At 46.0% G+C, this 17,333-nt stretch overlaps 1 protein-coding gene across 1 annotated transcript in view; it reads right to left on the minus strand.

Moving 5' to 3' along the window:
- Positions 1–872: 872 nt before the first annotated feature.
- Positions 873–17,333, minus strand: part of shtn3 (shootin 3) — a 29,873-nt gene continuing 13,412 nt past the window's right edge. Inside the window, exons 3-17 of the mRNA XM_070961928.1 lie at positions 12,827–12,921; positions 12,324–12,492; positions 10,430–10,527; positions 10,136–10,217; positions 9,908–10,002; positions 8,784–8,930; positions 7,914–8,067; positions 6,758–6,935; positions 6,262–6,332; positions 5,576–5,679; positions 4,764–4,778; positions 4,359–4,421; positions 3,987–4,116; positions 3,133–3,436; positions 873–3,034 (exon numbers count right to left, since the gene is read on the minus strand). Of these exons, the coding sequence (XP_070818029.1) occupies positions 2,914–3,034; positions 3,133–3,436; positions 3,987–4,116; positions 4,359–4,421; positions 4,764–4,778; positions 5,576–5,679; positions 6,262–6,332; positions 6,758–6,935; positions 7,914–8,067; positions 8,784–8,930; positions 9,908–10,002; positions 10,136–10,217; positions 10,430–10,527; positions 12,324–12,492; positions 12,827–12,921 (1,826 nt within the window). The 3' untranslated portion in view covers positions 873–2,913. The remainder of the gene's footprint in view (positions 3,035–3,132; positions 3,437–3,986; positions 4,117–4,358; positions 4,422–4,763; positions 4,779–5,575; positions 5,680–6,261; positions 6,333–6,757; positions 6,936–7,913; positions 8,068–8,783; positions 8,931–9,907; positions 10,003–10,135; positions 10,218–10,429; positions 10,528–12,323; positions 12,493–12,826; positions 12,922–17,333) is intronic.

Genomic DNA, 17,333 nt, shown 5'->3' on the forward strand with positions numbered 1-17,333 from the left:
TGCATAATATTCAGGCCTGTGGCAGCCGAACGGCTCGGACGGGTCGTTTCACGTGCAGCCTAACAGTTCTTAACATCTGGTCCTTTGCATTGGAACAAAATGCACCTAATGGACAGAACAAAATGCACTTTTAAATGTGTTTCTGTGTTTTAAGAAAGAATGACAAGGTGTGAAAGCATCGTACAAATGTGCCTTATGTAATTGCATACTCTTCAAAATTGTTCTTAATGTTGCATCACGTGTCAGGAAAGCTATATATAGACAGTAGGCCCTACAAAATAAAAGTCAGGGAATGCACGGTGCATGATTTGATGGTGAGCGTGTTGACCGAGCGCGGAAACAAAGAGGACATGTGCGTACAGGACTCTGGACTCAGTGCTGATCAGTGGAGGAAGGCGTGTGGAAGACATCTCATGTCCGGTGGAGGGACAACGACAGTATCTCATCAGTTTTCACACCACAAAATGTAAATCAGGACGTGTCGGTTTGGAGGCAGGTGTCTGTGGAGAGGTAGACAGAGTACACAAGCACCTCGTCCCCCCAAAGCTTGCCTGGTCCTTAACCACAAGTTTTAAAAAAATGGCTTCCTGTTTGGTTCTGCAAACCGGGTTGGGTGAAATCTTGTCCCGTTGGGCCCTGAGAACACTTGTTTGATGTGATTTAGTTGGAGCTGTGCTACTGTCTCTGCTGTTGTTGGAGAAACTTCTGGTTCTGTTCCCCTAAACCTGAAATATGAGTCACGTTTCTACTGTCAAACCCTCACAGGCCTTACGACACACTGATAGTCGACACGCTGGAACCTGGACACGAGCCTCGGCGGCGAAAGAGGAGAAACGAGAAAGAGCTTTTCCACCTTCGGGGCTTTCTGGACGTTTGTTTTACCCTGGTTGTAAAAGTCGTTCCTGGGTGTTTTCATTCAGCCTCCCTCTGTTTACACTAGAGGAAGTTCATGAATGGCACAGTCTAATCCCTGGATGCTACAGTCAGGGGTGCACAATTATGGCTGCAGGCGTCAGTCAATCAGAGCCTGAATTCATTCTTATTCCTGGAAAACGGACTAAAAAAGGAAATCCTCAGCACGTCTCTTGGTCTTCACAGGGCTGGGATCTCTTATTGATGCATGAAATATTTCTGATCATACTGAGGAACACTTGATCTGCAGCAAAGTGACGGAAAAACTACAAGCAGACTGGCGTGAAATTTTAAATTCTTTTCTGTTGACCCTCTGACCTTTCCTCTAGCGCCACCATCGGGCCAAAACATCCACTTTTTTCCACTCACTGCCTTGAAATTCACCAGTTAAACGAACCCAGAATAAACTTTACATTTTAAGGCTGAAAGAAAAGCTCGCTCATCACGTTTGTACCATCCAGTAGTTTGGTTTTACTGGAACATTGTGGATTTAGTTTTTTGTGCATTAACATATTTCTACACTGACTTCTAATCCAAATACTACAATGAAAAGGTGGAAAACACAGATGCTTTCTCCCAACTCTAATCATGAATATCTGCCTCAGCGGTTGAAGGAAAAGTGTTTGCATTCAGTTCTGCGGCATATAAACAAACTGTGTTTCAGCCAAGATCAACTTATGATTATAAAGGGATCAGCTGTGCACCCCCAACTCCAACTGGGAGTAAAGAAGAGGGAGGTCGGAGAAGCAGAGGGGCTCTAAACAGTGCAGTGCATTCCTTTTGATGGCACGAAGGGATATTGAACGCATCCTTCGTGCATCAAACAGAGAAAAACATCGAGCTAAAGCTTTGCAGTCGTCGTACAAGTTGAAGTGTTTGAAGAAAACTGAGGTTCTGTGCAAAAAAAGTGCAGCTTCCCTCGAGCAGTTCAGTCCTGCAGGATCCACAGGTTTGCCTCCAGAGAGAAGGACGTGCAGCAGAGCGACGGAAGCGCCGTTACTGAATAACAACCGAGAGCGTCAGCCATTGTAGAAAGCCCACACTGACTCCACCGTCGCCATGTTTCTGTTCGCGTGATCGATGAGTCGGGACAGTGAAGCATTCAGTTCACCGCATTCTGCTGTCTTCACGGTAGGCTTTCAGCATGCACTGTAAATACCTGCAGGGTCACTGGAGATTTAAAAACCAAAGGAAAACTGGCACCAGCAAAGGTTAAGATTGATAAAGTGACGTTCAAGCATTCAAAATGTGAATTCTGGACATGTTGCTTTAAATCAGAAAAACATCACACGTCATTGAGGTGTGAGAGATCAATTAAAGAGTGAATCAAATATGTTTTTTAATACTTGTGCAAGTTTTCCTTCAGTTTTTTAAGACATAATGTCCCAACAATGGACTGCGTGACCAGTTTCTTTATCGACCAATGAATCATCTAATCTGAGACATGGAGGAGAGTCCTCACAGCAATAGGAACTCTGGAGAACTTTTAACGGTCAGTGTTGTTTGTTTCCTCATTTTTAACTTTGCCAATAAATTCACGAAATAAAGCTGCTTCAGGCCAACGAGAACAATCGCTTTACTGACAGACAGTTTGAGGCGGCGGGGCTTCTACAATGACAGATCAGGGTGCGTTCACAACAAGCACTTCTGAACAGTTTACCTGCAGCACGTTCGACCTCAGCTCCTTTGTTCACGTGGAAACATCTGAACTTTCTCAGCTTCTTAACGTCTGGGCCAAAACTGAGCTACATGTTAGTCATGTGACTTTTCTGAAAAGACTCCTGTTAGTTTTTAAACGTGTAAATCAGAAAAAAAAAACACAAATACAAAAGTACAACAACGCCAACGTCTCCGCTCTGACCCAGTGAACAAAAGGCAAACATGTGATCGCACCCTCAACCTCCTGATGTGAGGGTGGACGTCGATGACATCACCCGCACAGCAGCCAATAAATGCATGGATCAGATTACAGGAACAAGGCCGGGACCCTCAGGGTGCATCCTAGCACTCGGCGTCGGTGCTGCCGTTGACCGGGCCGGCGCAGACGCCGCCGTCCTCGCCGGGTTGGACTCCGTTCGACTGGACGCACTTCTCATTTGCATCTGGATCGTCCTCCCCGACACTGTGGAGCAGGGACAGAAAGACAGAGGAGGTCAGCAGTGATCCTAAGCCCCCCCCCCCCCCCCCCCCCCCGCTGCCGTGCAGGTTTCTGTGCTCCACCTGTTGAAGCAGCCGTTGCTGACTGGAGACGCTGCGCTTTCTTTCTCGGACAGGGAGCTGCAGGACCTCCTCTCCTGCCAGGAGCCGGCTCGGGGCCCTTTGCCCGTGTCGGAGCTCTTCCTTCTGGCCACCACGGGCCCCGGTCCCGACCCCCGTCTCTCTGGGCTGACCCTGGGACCCGCGGAGTCGGAGGGGACGCTCAGCCCCCCCGGCCCCTCCGGATCCTTGCCCGAGTCGCTGCTGGTGCGCCTCCCGTTCAGGCTGTCTGAGGAGGAGACGTGGCTCATCTGACCCTCCCGCTCGTCTGCAGAGGAGCAAACACGTCCACAAATAGAGACTAAACCTTTCAAACCGTTCTTCCTCTCAGACTACAGTTACTGGTTCAACTGGAAACCTGTCTGACTCCTGACCAGTCCGACCAATCAGCTTCATCGTGTGCCGAATCTGAATTTTGCAGATTTGAAATCAAGCAGCTGTGCTTGATTCTGCCACATGAGGCCAATCAATGGTGGAAAAGCAGATAAATCCATGTCAGCAGTTGTGACCTCGTTGAAGGGTGTGTGTTCATGCTGAGGTGCACTACGCCCTCTTGTGGACGCACACAGTCACAGCAGTTTTTCATGTCTGCCTTCACTTCTCATATCTAATGTACATCTTCTAGCTAATATTTCAGACTTTTACTTCAGTAATATTTCAAATGCAGGACTTGTACTTGTACTGAGTGTTTTTATAGTATGGTACTGTACTTTGAATACTACTTCTGTGTCTGATGTACAGTATACGTTATGTACTGTAAAAGGTTTCTAATGTGAGTAAATCTACAGACAGAGCACGTCCTCCTCAGGTGTGCTTACCTCCGGAGCCAGCTTCTCCCGCCTTGTTGCGTCTGCGTCTCAGGATGAGCTCCAGCTCGCTGTCCTTCTTCCCGGGCGGCGACGGCCCCGACTCCTGAGAGCCTCGGCTGGGGCTCCGCTTCACCGTCTCCTGGAGGAAAAAACAACCGTCAGCAATGAAGTGACACACTGACACGAACACGGAGATCAATAAATACAGCGTCTGTTTAATTTCTACATGTCAGTTTAACTAACGCTGGAGGGCACAAACGCAGTAAAAATGTAGATTTTTATGTTGTTCTGTTCTTAAAGATATCTTAAAATCTGGAGTTGTGGTGCTTTGAGAGAGCATTTCCCTTTCCTCCTAACAGAGCTGATAAAAGCCATTTTTACCAGGATGCCTTTCAGTTCCTCCATCGCGCTCTCCTGCTGTTTCTCCTCACAGACTGGAGGCGGCTGAAAACATAAAATAAAGTTAATAATAAGAAGAATTTCGCCTCATGTGTTTCCTGTGAAGTTAAATTCTGGCATTTCATCATCAAGGAACAACAAGCACACGGTGTCGGCCATGCAGACAAGTGAAATGGGAGTAAAAGTGGTGTGTGTTTAACTGATTAAACTGCAGGGTCTGCAGTGTGTGTGTGTGTGTGTGTGTGTGTGTGTGTGTGTGTGTGTGTGTGTGTTTGTGTTTGTGTGTGGGGGGGGGTTACTGGGGTCAGTGGGAGGGAAACGTCTTTTTCCCCAGAGAGCAACAGCGACGTCACTTCACAAGATTGATGCACACATCAATATACTCACTTTTACTGCGGCTCTCTGCAGCAGCACAGCGGAGACGCATGAGGAGGAGACAGAGGACAGCAATCAGCCAGAGTGCACTCAGACCTCATCAGACCAGGAGCCCAACATGGACAAGTTTACTGACGTCCTCCTGCTCTCCACAGCAGGAGGACCAAAGAGGAGGAGACGGCGGTAAAACCTGTTTTCACGTGATGAAGCAGGAACACTGTCTCACCTGCTGTGACGTGTTTTGAACTCTGTATTGATTTTCTGATCATTTTAAGGTCACAGGAATATTTAAGCGCAGCTGCTGTCATGGAGCTGTGACCTTTGACCTCCTTCCTATTGTTGGATGTAGGGTCAAAGGACTGAAGGCGAAGGGCTTCTCGTTAGAAGGTCAGAAACAGGTTTTATTTCTGCCTGGTTCGACTTCTGCACATGAAAGAAGAGCGGACTCTTCTCTGCTCATGACAATCCTTTAAAGTGGCTTATTAAAGGTCCAGAGTGTCGTTTTGAGTGGCCTCTAGTGGTGAGGTTGCAGATTACAAACAGCTGAACACCCCTTGCCTCAATCTGGCTGCTCTCTAGAGTCAGCGTTCGGTTTGTCTGCTCTGGGCTACTGTAGAAACATGGCGGTGCAACATGGCGGCTCTCGTCATCTGTAATGACGACTTCTGTGACAATAAAGTTGATTCAAAGTTCTTTCCTGAAGGTCGCTGCACATGAATTCTTCCTGTCTGAGACTTCTGGATTCTTTTCAGTGGAAAGACATTTTTATGAGCAGAAAATATAAAAGTCAACCAACAACAACTGTCTGTCCACGCTGTCCTCACCTTGCTCTCCTGACTCTTGACCGGCCGTAGGACGACGCCGTGTTTGATCCTTTCCATCATTTCATTCACCGCCTTCACCTTCACGTCGTCCACACCTTCAGCAGCTAGAGGGACAGAGGAAGAGGGACAGAGGAAGAGAAGGAGAGAGAGAGAGACAGAGGAAGACAGACAGAGAGAGAGACAGAGGAAGAGAAGAAGAGAGAGAGACAGAGGGGGAGACAGAGAGAGAGAGACAGAGGGAGAGAAGAAGAGAGAGACAGAGGGAGAGACAGAGACAGAGGAAGAGACACAGGGAGAGACAGGTGGAGAGACAGAGGAAGAGAGAGAAACAGAGGGAGAGACGGAGGAAGAGAAGGAAAGAGAGGGACAGAGGGAGAGACACAGAGGGAGAGACAGATGGAGACAGAGGAAGAGAGAGAGACAGAGGGAGAGAAGGAAATAGAGAAACAGAGGGAGAGAGAGAGGAGGAGAAGGAGAGAGAGAGAGGAAACGACTGTATTGCAGCTGGTAAATCACATGAATGCATCAGTGATTATAATCCAATATCATAAAAGACATTACTCTGAGACAGAACATTCGACATAATGAGTACTTTTGGTACTTTAAGTATATTTTGGTGCTCGTACTTTTGTACTTCTTCCACTGCTGCACATGAGTCTAATACTAAGAGGTGTAGAAGGACTCACCTGGAGGCTGCTCCGCCTTCACGGAGGCCTTCGAGCCTTTGGAAGACTTCCTCATGATGGCTATCAGCGAGCTGCGAGACGGACAGACGAGAATGTTTACATTCTGTGGGACCAATCAGGAGATTAAATGCACTTCATTTACTTATTTGTTGCTCCCAGTGCAACAAACGCTCAGTGGTTTATTCCACGGAGAGCCGAATATTCAGCTCTCAGATGCTCATGAATCAGCGCCGCAGTGCGTCGTCGCTGACAGCTTTACTGTCACTCACATTTTCACAGCTGTAAAATGTGGATCGGGGGATTGTTCAGGAAGTAATTCACATGCCACAGACACATTTCCTGCGCCACTGGTCGACGCTTTGAGGACACTTTATACTGGAAATGCGAAGCTGTGGACAGTAAATCAGGCTCTGAGGGACATCACATTAGTCTGGTTGACATCACTTTGGTGTGACGGAGCGTTTTGCGGACGTGTGTTTGCTTTGTTGTTCCTCACCTGAGGGGGTTGCATCTTGAGGGGGGAGGCGGAGGAGGGGGTGGAGGGGGAGGAGGAGGGGGAGGGGGCGGCTGTGGGGGAGGGGCCGGAGGCGGGGCGACTCCAGGTTCGGGGGGAGGGGGTCCCGTGCTGGTCGTCATGGCGGTCTTTTTCTGGGTCTCCTCCTGCAGCTCGAGGACTGTGGAGGAAGGAAAACAGTTAATACTACTGACGTGTACTACAGTAGTACTGCTGGTACTGCGGATGCTTTAGGTCCACAGTCTCCTGGTTTCCCTCCAGAGTGAAGCCTCCTGCCCAACACGCTATCTGCGCACACGGTGCAGCAGAGTGAAAGAGGCTTCTGTGTTTATCGTCCTTTTCACGGCCTCTGAATGAAGTCGTTGGCGGTTTTGGCCTCGACTGCATGTGACCCATTTAAAACACACACAGGCGCCATGTTGCACGCGGGGACAGATCCTGCCAGCTTCCCTGCAGCAGATGGGTCAGTGAGTCTGTGCTGGAGTCAGCAGCCAATTTCTCTTAATCACTGAGGTTTTATCATTTCCATGTCACACAAAACATCAAAACAATGAACCTGAAATAAGACTGTAAAAGTTTGTAGAACAATAAAGATTTAATTGTGAAAGGGGGGGGCAGCACAAAAACACTCAGTTTCATTACGTCTCTAAACATTTTTGGGGTCTTTGTAGATAAAATCCTGTGGACGAGCGCCAACGTTTGACTGTAAAAGAGGATTTTAAATAGAAATGTTCTTTGTTTTTCATTAAATACTTTAAAACATTTTAAATGGCAGACCTCAGATCAGAGAAGCTGACATCAGACTTTGTGGAGTTCAGTCTGATTTGCTGCAAACTGGGTCAAACACATTAATCCCAGTACTCCCAACACCCCTGTTTATTGTTTCTTCTGTAATTTCTCATAACTGATAAATATGATTATCAGCTATCAGATTCTAGTTTAGGATCAATAACAGTCATCAGTTCATTCTGTTATGTCTAAGTGTGTTTAAATCCTTCTCCTTGGTTTCAAGTGTGTGTGTCCAGGTAGATACTTGCCAGCCAATCAGAAACAAGGATTTTCTGTTGCTATGCTGTGTGTGTACAGGATATTGCTTTGTGTGTGTGTGTGCACGCGCGTCTCCACCACCTCCACCCACCTCTGCTCTCCAGCTCCTTGTTCTTCTTCTCTGCCTTCTCGAGTCGTCCCTCCACCTCCTTCTTCTCCACCTCCAGCAGCTCCTGCTGCCTCTGCAGAGCCTCCAGCTGCTTCTTCACAGAGCTCTGCTCCAGCTGGGCCTCCAGGCTCTCCACCTACACACACACACACACACACACACACACACACACACACACACACACACACCATATGATTTAGCTCATCGCTACACAACTGAGGGGAGTCCATGATCAGAGATTAGATAGTCATGTGACACTAATGTGTGAACGACTCAAAAAGCCTGAAATGAAATTAATCTCCACCAATCAGCAAAAAAGATGGAGCCTAATGAGAGAAACAGCCAATTAGCTGCTTTTTACTTATTATAAACACAATCATTGATAACCGAGGCTCTTCATAGACTTTATCTGCTGCACCTCGTCTGTTCACCTTTAGAGATCAACATTATTTAAGCAAACAAGACTATAATTAACTGTTATTTTATGACCTCTCGACGCCATGAGAGCCAGATATTTCCCTCAGGAGCTGGTAGAGACCAAAGCAGAGCTAAAAGAGAGTGAATATTGGACCTTTATCGACACGACTCCACACGAATCATCATCATGCTCCACAACTGCTGCATGCGTAAAGTTCAACGTGTGTTCACAACTTGTTTCTGCTGCCCCCCAGTGGACAAAAGTCAGTCTGCAGCTATTCCCTTGAAGAGCACCGTCAGCTGGCTAAACTGAACTGATGATGACTTCTTCACTGTGACTTGAACTCTCTGTCCGTCGAGCCGCCATCAGCTCTGCCAGAGTGAGCTCCGCCTCCACCAATCAGGAACTGAGGCTGCACAGGTTTTCGGGTTTACCTTCTGCTGATGCTGCAGACGCTCCTCCTCCAGGGTTTTAGTGACGGCAGCGACGTCCTCCAGAGCTTTCAGCAGCTGAATGCTGGGCTCGGCACTCTGCAGCAGGAGCATGCTCTGCCTGTTGGCCTCCTTCTGCTTCACCAGCATCTGCAGGAGGGAGCAGAGGATGAAGAGGAGGAGGAGGAGGAGGAGGGCAACAGAAAGAGGGAGAAGGTAGGGAAGAAGAAGATGGCCAAAGCAAGGGAGGGGAAGACAAAAGGAGAGGAGGGAGGTGAAGATTCCACATTTCAACTACCAACACACCATCCCAGTGTGTCCCTCACACACAGTCTGCTTTAATCCTGCAGGCTTTTCACTTTCAGGTCAGTAAACATCACATTCAGGACATTTCATTAATCAGGCACAAGGTTATTAGCTCACACATCAATTACCAACACAGCAATGCAGGTCATGTTATCACTGCGGCTAACAGCAGCAGCATCACACAGCTTTAAATGCATGGAAATCAGATATGTCATCCGACTGGATCCCTTCAGAGAGCTGAAGCAGAAAACTGGAAAACATTAGGAGAAACTCTGAGATTATGAATAACGTGAAGATTATGTTCCTCTGATGTGAGCTGGATGTTTTCATCCACATACATTCAGTTATTCACACCCACATGTGAAGATTAGTCAAAGCTGTGCTGCATAAAAACTTTAGCTTCAACCCAAAGCTGCAGGATGAAGCAGACTTTATTCTTTTAGCTGCACCCAAAACTGTGCAACCAATAAGATGGAAGATTTTCCTCCATCTGACTTAAAGAAATGACGCACAGAGAAAAATCAGCATTGCATTAATGTTAAGTTAAGTTAATGTTACAATAGCGTAACGCTCAAACTAGGCTACGTTTAAAGTTAAGTACAGCTGGTGGAGCTGGTGGAGGCCAAACTAGAGCTAATAGCAGAATGAATGTTGGACTTAAACATAACTGGAGTGAGATGTTTGTGTCTGCTGGGAAAAAAATGTGTTAATGCAGCTTCCAACACGTTTGTCTTCCGAGCTTAACGCGAACACTTCTGCCGCCTCTCTCGCGCTGTGCGTCGCAGTGCGTCTGTGTCGTGTTTCTGCCATCGTTTCTTTACCTCGTGTGCAAAAGTCTCAGCTTTGACTCTTAAGCTCTGCTCCAAGTCCAGCTGCTCCTTCATCCCGTCGTACTCCTGAGCCGCCATCGTGGAGACTGCAGAGACACACGCAGAACATCAGGCTAAACGTTTGTTAGCTTTAGACGTTTTCACTCGCGAGCTTCAGTGTTTTCTGACTTCTCCTTCAGTCGTTTGAAGCCTCGCTGCGTTTCTGCTGCTGTGACTCACCTCTGTTGAATCTCTTGATGGTTTTGCTTTGCTGTGCGACAGTTTCACGGAGCTCCTTCATCTCGGCCTGATCTTTCTCTGACTGCACAGAGTGAAAGAAAAGTCAAACCAGGCACCAGTAAAGAGTCAAAGAGATGTTTTGGTTGCATTATTTTTTTAACATAGTCTATCATGCGTTTATAACATGGCTGTCCTGTGAGAACCACGTATGATCCGAGAGGCTTTTTAAAGAGCTTATTCAGCTGAAGAAATCTGGAGATACGTGGTTTTCACTGGACAGGTGCGTCTCCTCACCTGTGAAGTCAGCTCCTCTATCCGCCGCTGCTGCTCATGAATCTGACACACGAAACTCTTCTTCTCCTCCAGTAAACTGTTGACGGTCTCCCTCAGCTCTGAGGTGAACACACAGGATGTTTATTCCCTGAATATCATGTACTACACAAGCAGTACTATTACAGAGTACACCTGTTACTATTGATGAGAAAGCAAGTGCAAGAGTGAATGTGTAGTATTTTCTACCTTTAACCTGTTGTTGGTGCCGTGAGAATATGAAGTATTTGTACCTTTAACCTGTCACTGGTACTGTGAGAATATGAAGTATTTGTACCTTTAACCTGTTGTTGATACTGTGAGAATATGAAGTATTTGTACCTTTAACCTGTTGTTGATACTGTGAGAATATGAAGTATTTGTACCTTTAACCTGTTGTTGATACTGTGAGAATATGAAGTATTTGTACCTTTAACCTGTTGTTGATACTGTGAGAATATGAAGTATTTGTACCTTTAACCTGTTGTTGGTGCCGTGAGAATATGAAGTATTTGTACCTTTAACCTGTTGTTGATACTGTGAGAATATGAAGTATTTGTACCTTTAACCTGTTGTTGGTGCCGTGAGAATATGAAGTATTTGTACCTTTAACCTGTCACTGGTACTGTGAGAATATGAAGTATTTGTACCTTTAACCTGTTGTTGATACTGTGAGAATATGAAGTATTTGTACCTTTAACCTGTTGTTGATACTGTGAGAATATGAAGTATTTGTACCTTTAACCTGTTGTTGATACTGTGAGAATATGAAGTATTTGTACCTTTAACCTGTTGTTGATACTGTGAGAATATGAAGTATTTGTACCTTTAACCTGTTGTTGGTGCCGTGAGAATATGAAGTATTTGTACCTTTAACCTGTTGTTGATACTGTGAGAATATGAAGTATTTGTACCTTTAACCTGTTGTTGGTGCCGTGAGAATATGAAGTATTTGTACCTTTAACCTGTCACTGGTACTGTGAGAATATGAAGTATTTGTACCTTTAACCTGTTGTTGATACTGTGAGAATATGAAGTATTTGTACCTTTAACCTGTTGTTGATACTGTGAGAATATGAAGTATTTGTACCTTTAACCCGCTGTTGGTTCTGTGAGAATATGAAGTATTTGTACCTTTAACCTGTTGTTAATACTGTGAGAATATGAAGTATTTGTACCTTTAACCTGTTGTTGGTGCCATGAGAATATGAAGTATTTGTACCTTTAACCTGTTGTTAATACTGTGAGAATATGAAGTATTTGTACCTTTAACCTGTTGGTGCCGTGAGAATATGAAGTATTTGTACCTTTAACCTGTCACTGGTACTGTGAGAATATGAAGTATTTGTACCTTTAACCTGTTGTTGGTGCCGTGAGAATATGAAGTATTTGTACCTTTAACCTGTCATTGGTACTGTGAGAATATGAAGTATTTGTACCTTTAACCCGCTGTTGGTTCTGTGAGAATATGAAGTATTTGTACCTTTAACCTGTTGTTGATACTGTGAGAATATGAAGTATTTGTACCTTTAACCTGTTGTTGATACTGTGAGAATATGAAGTATTTGTACCTTTAACCCGCTGTTGGTTCTGTGAGAATATGAAGTATTTGTACCTTTAACCTGTTGTTGGTGCTGTGAGAATATGAAGTATTTGTACCTTTAACCTGTTGTTGATACTGTGAGAAGATGAAGTATTTGTACCTTTAACCTGTTGTTGGTTCTGTGAGAATATGAAGTATTTGTACCTTTAACCTGTTGTTGGTGCCGTGAGAATATGAAGTATTTGTACCTTCAACCTGTTGTTGGTGCTGTGAGAATATGAAGTATTTGTACCTTTAACCTGTTGTTGGTGCCGTGAGAATATGAAGTATTTGTACCTTTAACCTGTTGCTGGTACTGCATGAAGGTGTCAGGACTTCCGTCTGCGGCGTCGGCGTCCGAGTCCGCCTCCAGCGCGATGCAGTCGGAGATGCTGGGAAGCAGCTCGTCCAAACAGGGACGAGACGACAGGCTCAGGTACTTCAGCTTCCTGTTCTCACAGTTGAGCTGGAGGTCAAAGTTCACAGAGTTCAACATTGTGACAAATATTTTATGTTACATATATTCTAACAGTAAAAATAAATGATGTGCCTTCATGTAAACTTTCTCAGATTTGGACATGAGGACAGTCTTTGCTAACAGACTGATAACGTGGTCCATCTTCACTGTGCAGTGTCATCCTGACTCAGCTCTTCACTCTGCTCTGCTAATGCCAGCTGGACCCTGATAACACCCATCTTATAGCCCTGATTATGTGTGTGTGTGTGTGTGTGTGTGTGTGTGTGTGTGTGTGTGTGTGTGTGTGTGTGTGTGTGTGTGTGTGTGTGTGTGTGTGTGAGACCTTTGTGGCCAGGGCCTCTGCATTCTCTCGGCACGACTTCTCGATCTCCAGCTGAGTCTGCAAGACGCTCACCTCCTCAATCACCATCTGAGACACTGCGGGAGGACACACACACACACACACATACACACACACACACGCACACACACACACAGCATAATTTCTATTAACAGTGGAACAACTGATTTAAAAACTCTGCCACACAGATCATTTCATCGTCAGGCATTGAATGTCTTTGAATGTGACACAATCATCCAGTTTTGACAGGATTAATTAATATTAATTATTAATTAACTTAATTTTCACCTTAATGTGCATCCCTGAGAACATGTGTGAGGACAGCTGAGGGTCCACTCAACTCTACTTTTGCCCCACTTTGGAAATAAAATCTCCTTCAGTCACTAATACGTGCTGGTTGAGTATTGATGGACCATTCATTAACAGGATTCTCACATATTTAGAAAAGAATAAGAAGCTGAATCTGTAAAATTAGATCAAATCAGCAAAGCAGAGGAGAGAGGCCCAAAAACGCTGGAATAAAGACAGACTGAGACACTGTTTGATCAGCAGAGGAAGCAAACTGCTGCTTTTCATTTACTAAAACAAATTGAGCTCGTGTTGTTCATTTTAAATAGTGAATGAAACTATGAGCCTAAAGATTTAACATGTGAGTCGAGCTCTTTCCTGTTTCGTCCTCTGAAAAGGGAGCAGGTGCGTTCTTTAACGAGGAGCTGTGTAACTCATGTGTTCCTCCGTCTGAACTGAAACAAACTCGCAGCTCCCTTTGAAGGCAGAGCTGCATTTGCATGAAAGCAGGACGCTTTCTCTGTCCTGATGTTTTGTCGAGACGACGATCAGCGAGCAAACGCTAAAAAAACAGCGAGCCTGAGGTTGTTCGCCGCTCGCAGCTGTCGAACGTGTCACCACAGCTCGGCTGGTCCTCAGCTATTTTAAAATGACCCAGTTATGAGACTTTGCTAAAATCTAGACTGAGAGAAGAAGAAACTCGGCGGGACTGAACAGAAGCGTCCAGTCATTTCTCTCCTCTTCGCCTCCTTCATCGTCTCACATTTTGTGTATGAACAGATCAGACTCCAGCAGATATTTCTGAGGATTCAAACCTTTTTACATCAGAGACATAAGACTTTTCTTCTCTGCACAAACACAAAGCAAATCTAAATAAATCTGCTCATTAAACATGATCTCAGCTGAGCTTAACTACACTCTGCGCAGACCTGGACTCCTCCAGGCCGCAGTGGCTGATCGTGTTACAGCCGCTAACATCCCCGACCCAGTAACACACTCCTTCCTGGTCGATGTACAAGCCCCAAATGTGATTATCCTGCTCACACACACGGCTGAGGGCAGGAGGAAGGTGTTCCTGCCTTCAACCGCTGAAGGTCAGACAGCCTCTCAGACAAATGTCATCTTTGTTTTCAGAATATTTTTCAAGCTGTTGCAGCCAGAAAGGCAGATTAACATGAACCGTGTTGCAGCGATGATTTGCATCCAGCGCCTTCCCCTCGTTTGGAAACACATCATCTCTGCAGAGAACTGGACGCCTCCTCCTTTGATGACATCACACGCCGCTCTGACCTCGTGGTTTGGTGATTTAAGATCTTTGTGGTACTGTCACTACAGTTTACAGAGTACTCCCTCCTCTTTACTGTGTTTCTCTCCTTTGTTTCACCTCGTTGAGGAAAAAACTCTTTTTAACATCAAGTTTCAATCAAAGGCAGGAACAGAAACACAACAAACAGAAAGCTGAACAAATAAAGGTAAAGAATGGAAAGAACAAAGAACGATCGGGACTGAGACGTACACATGTAGTGGTGGAATGTCAGTAAATATATTTACTCAAGTACTCTAACTGGGTATTTTTAGGCCCTTGTACTTTCAATAATTCAATTTTATGTTCATAAACATAGAAATACTTCATAAATATAACAAATATGATTCTATATCAAGCTAACCAGCAGCATGTGATTATAAAACAATAATATTGTAATGAGTACTTTTACTTTAAGTGCATTTTGACACACTGCTCTGACTGTGAGTGTGTGTCGGGAGCGTTCAGACTCAGTAATCAGGCCTCAGCGTTCAGCTCGTCCAGCGCTGTGCAGCGTTCGCTAACACTGGCTCAGCGCGTGCCGCCGTCACAAACATCAATTGAGCTGTTAATGACAGCCTGTCGGCCGTTTTCCGCTCGCAGACCGCTTGTTATGCCGCTGTAAGTGAAGCCCTGCTGCCTGCTCAGCACTCGCTCAGGTTTCATCCAGATAACAGAGGAGTCGCCGTAAACTGGAGCGCTGCTATCGATCCAGCAGGAAACACTGACACGCTGAAGAGCGACTGATGGCATCAAAGAAAACTGCTGCTTCATGTTTCCTCTCGGGTCAGCTGCTGCTGTGCTTCAGTGCACCGATGAGCCGGGACGCAGGGCGGTTTCTGGAAAGCACCATGACACCACGACGAACACCACGACCACCGTACCTGCATGTGTGTCAGTGAGGCCTTCAGGGACACTGAGCCCATCTCAGGTGAACTCAGGAGTCTGCTCGCAGGCTGCATGACTAATGCTTCTCTGTCTGCTTCTGTGGCCTGAATGCAACACAATTAGCCCTACACACACACACACACACACACACACACACACACACGCACAGCCAGCTGCCTTTCACTCAGGTCTGTGTGGCTCATCAGGACAGCAGCAGTCAGCTCGTATATTGATTTGATTCAAAGCATTTAAAGCTTCAACACTAAACTGATCCAGTCCATTGTTTCTCAGGCCTTTCAGGTGAAAACCACACGACAATCCGCTTCATGCTTTAGAGTCACTGCACAACATGACCGTATGAGTGCACACAGGACCTGGTGACCGTGTGCACATAATTTGAGGTCATTATTTTTAAAAGATAATTAGGCCTTTGAGCAACTTTCCCATATATTCCAACTAAATTAAAAAAATGTTCTGGATTGAAACCATGACTCACACTTTGACCCCAAACTGCATTACAGCTCAAACTGTGAGTCATGAAACAATCATAGATGAGCTGAAACCCGCTCAGCTCTCTGCTATCACCGGCCACACGTGTTAGTGCTCAGTGACGTGTCGCTCATGTGACTCTGCAGCAGCTCTCTGCAGAATATCACAGCCTCAACTCTCACATGAAGCTCGTTAAATCAGAAATCTGACATCAGAGTAAAAATGTAAAAATCCCCTCATCTAATATTTAAAGGAGGTGAAGATGTGAATTTAAAGCAGGGGCTGTCAAAGCGTGGCCGGCGGGCCAACAGCAGCCCTCAGAAACATTTTGTGCGCCCCCTGAAGGTGACATTAAATCCATGCATTCACTTTAAATCATTTCATTTCAGTACTTTCACTTTAAATATCACAACAGGAAGCTGCTGCATCAGGCGGCGCCCTCTAACGAGCATCCGTCAGGTCAACGCCAGCGCTTGATTTAGGCAAACAACTCGGCACTTTAACGGGGAAGCGAGGCGGAAAAGCTGCCAGGAAAAAACACTGCACAGTTTAAAGAAAAGTGGATCGAGCCTTACTGCGTCAGACCTCAGAGGACTTAAACTGATCTGCCTCGTCCACAAACAGGTGAGAGCACAGATCTTATGACAGGTTCATGGAGTTTCCCGTGCTGGCTCCTTAAACAGGCCCTGATTTAAAGGCAGTGTCAGCTAAATGAAATACCTCTAAAGAACGCAGATGAACAGAGAGCAGCTTTACTGTAGCAGACGTTTAGCCAGGTGACCTTTGACCCTTGGCTGACATTTATCTGTCCGCGCAGTGCCAGTCAGGCTCTGGTTTGGGTGAGGAGAGCGAGGATGATACGAGGGAGAAGGAGGCCAGGGAAGGCTTCTGGATCTATTTTTAATCCCTCAGTCAATGTTTAATGCTCCTGATGGGCTTTGGTGGTGCGACTCCCTCCCAGCCAGAGGCTCGTTTAAACCCTCGCCTCTCTCCGGGCCGCGCTCGCTGGCTTTAACCACCGATTCAGCCCGCACGCCACGGCGCATCGTCCTCTGCTCGGCTGCACCGCCGCTCAGCCGCAGCTCTGCGGGTCAGACGCGACGCAGGAGGCGTGCAGAGCGGGTAACACGCCGCTATTTACAGGCCGGTTTGGATTCCACTGGTTTCACGAGAGGAGCCACCAACTGGCGCCATCGCGGGGAGTACCGCAGAGTCGTCTGTTAGCTAATGACGTGCGGCGCAAAGTGACAGGCGTGCTCTCTGGTTTTCAATCCAACAACCAGCACAAGCAGCTTCCTGCTTTACGCTGCATATTTAAGAATTTACGTTCTGATTGATTTAACGAACTCATCAACGAATCGCTCCTGATCCAGACTTCTGAATTTATGCAACTGCTGCTTTCCCCAGATGGAAAAGCAACCAACCAATCAGAGCTTCGCAGGTAGACTGAAGGATGAGGAGGTCCATTAAAAATGAGGACAGAAAAATGGAAACAGGAAATGAAACACAGCAGCAACAACA

Source organism: Chaetodon trifascialis, chromosome 5 (genome assembly GCF_039877785.1).
Source record: "Chaetodon trifascialis isolate fChaTrf1 chromosome 5, fChaTrf1.hap1, whole genome shotgun sequence".
Classification (NCBI taxonomy): domain Eukaryota; kingdom Metazoa; phylum Chordata; class Actinopteri; order Chaetodontiformes; family Chaetodontidae; genus Chaetodon; species Chaetodon trifascialis.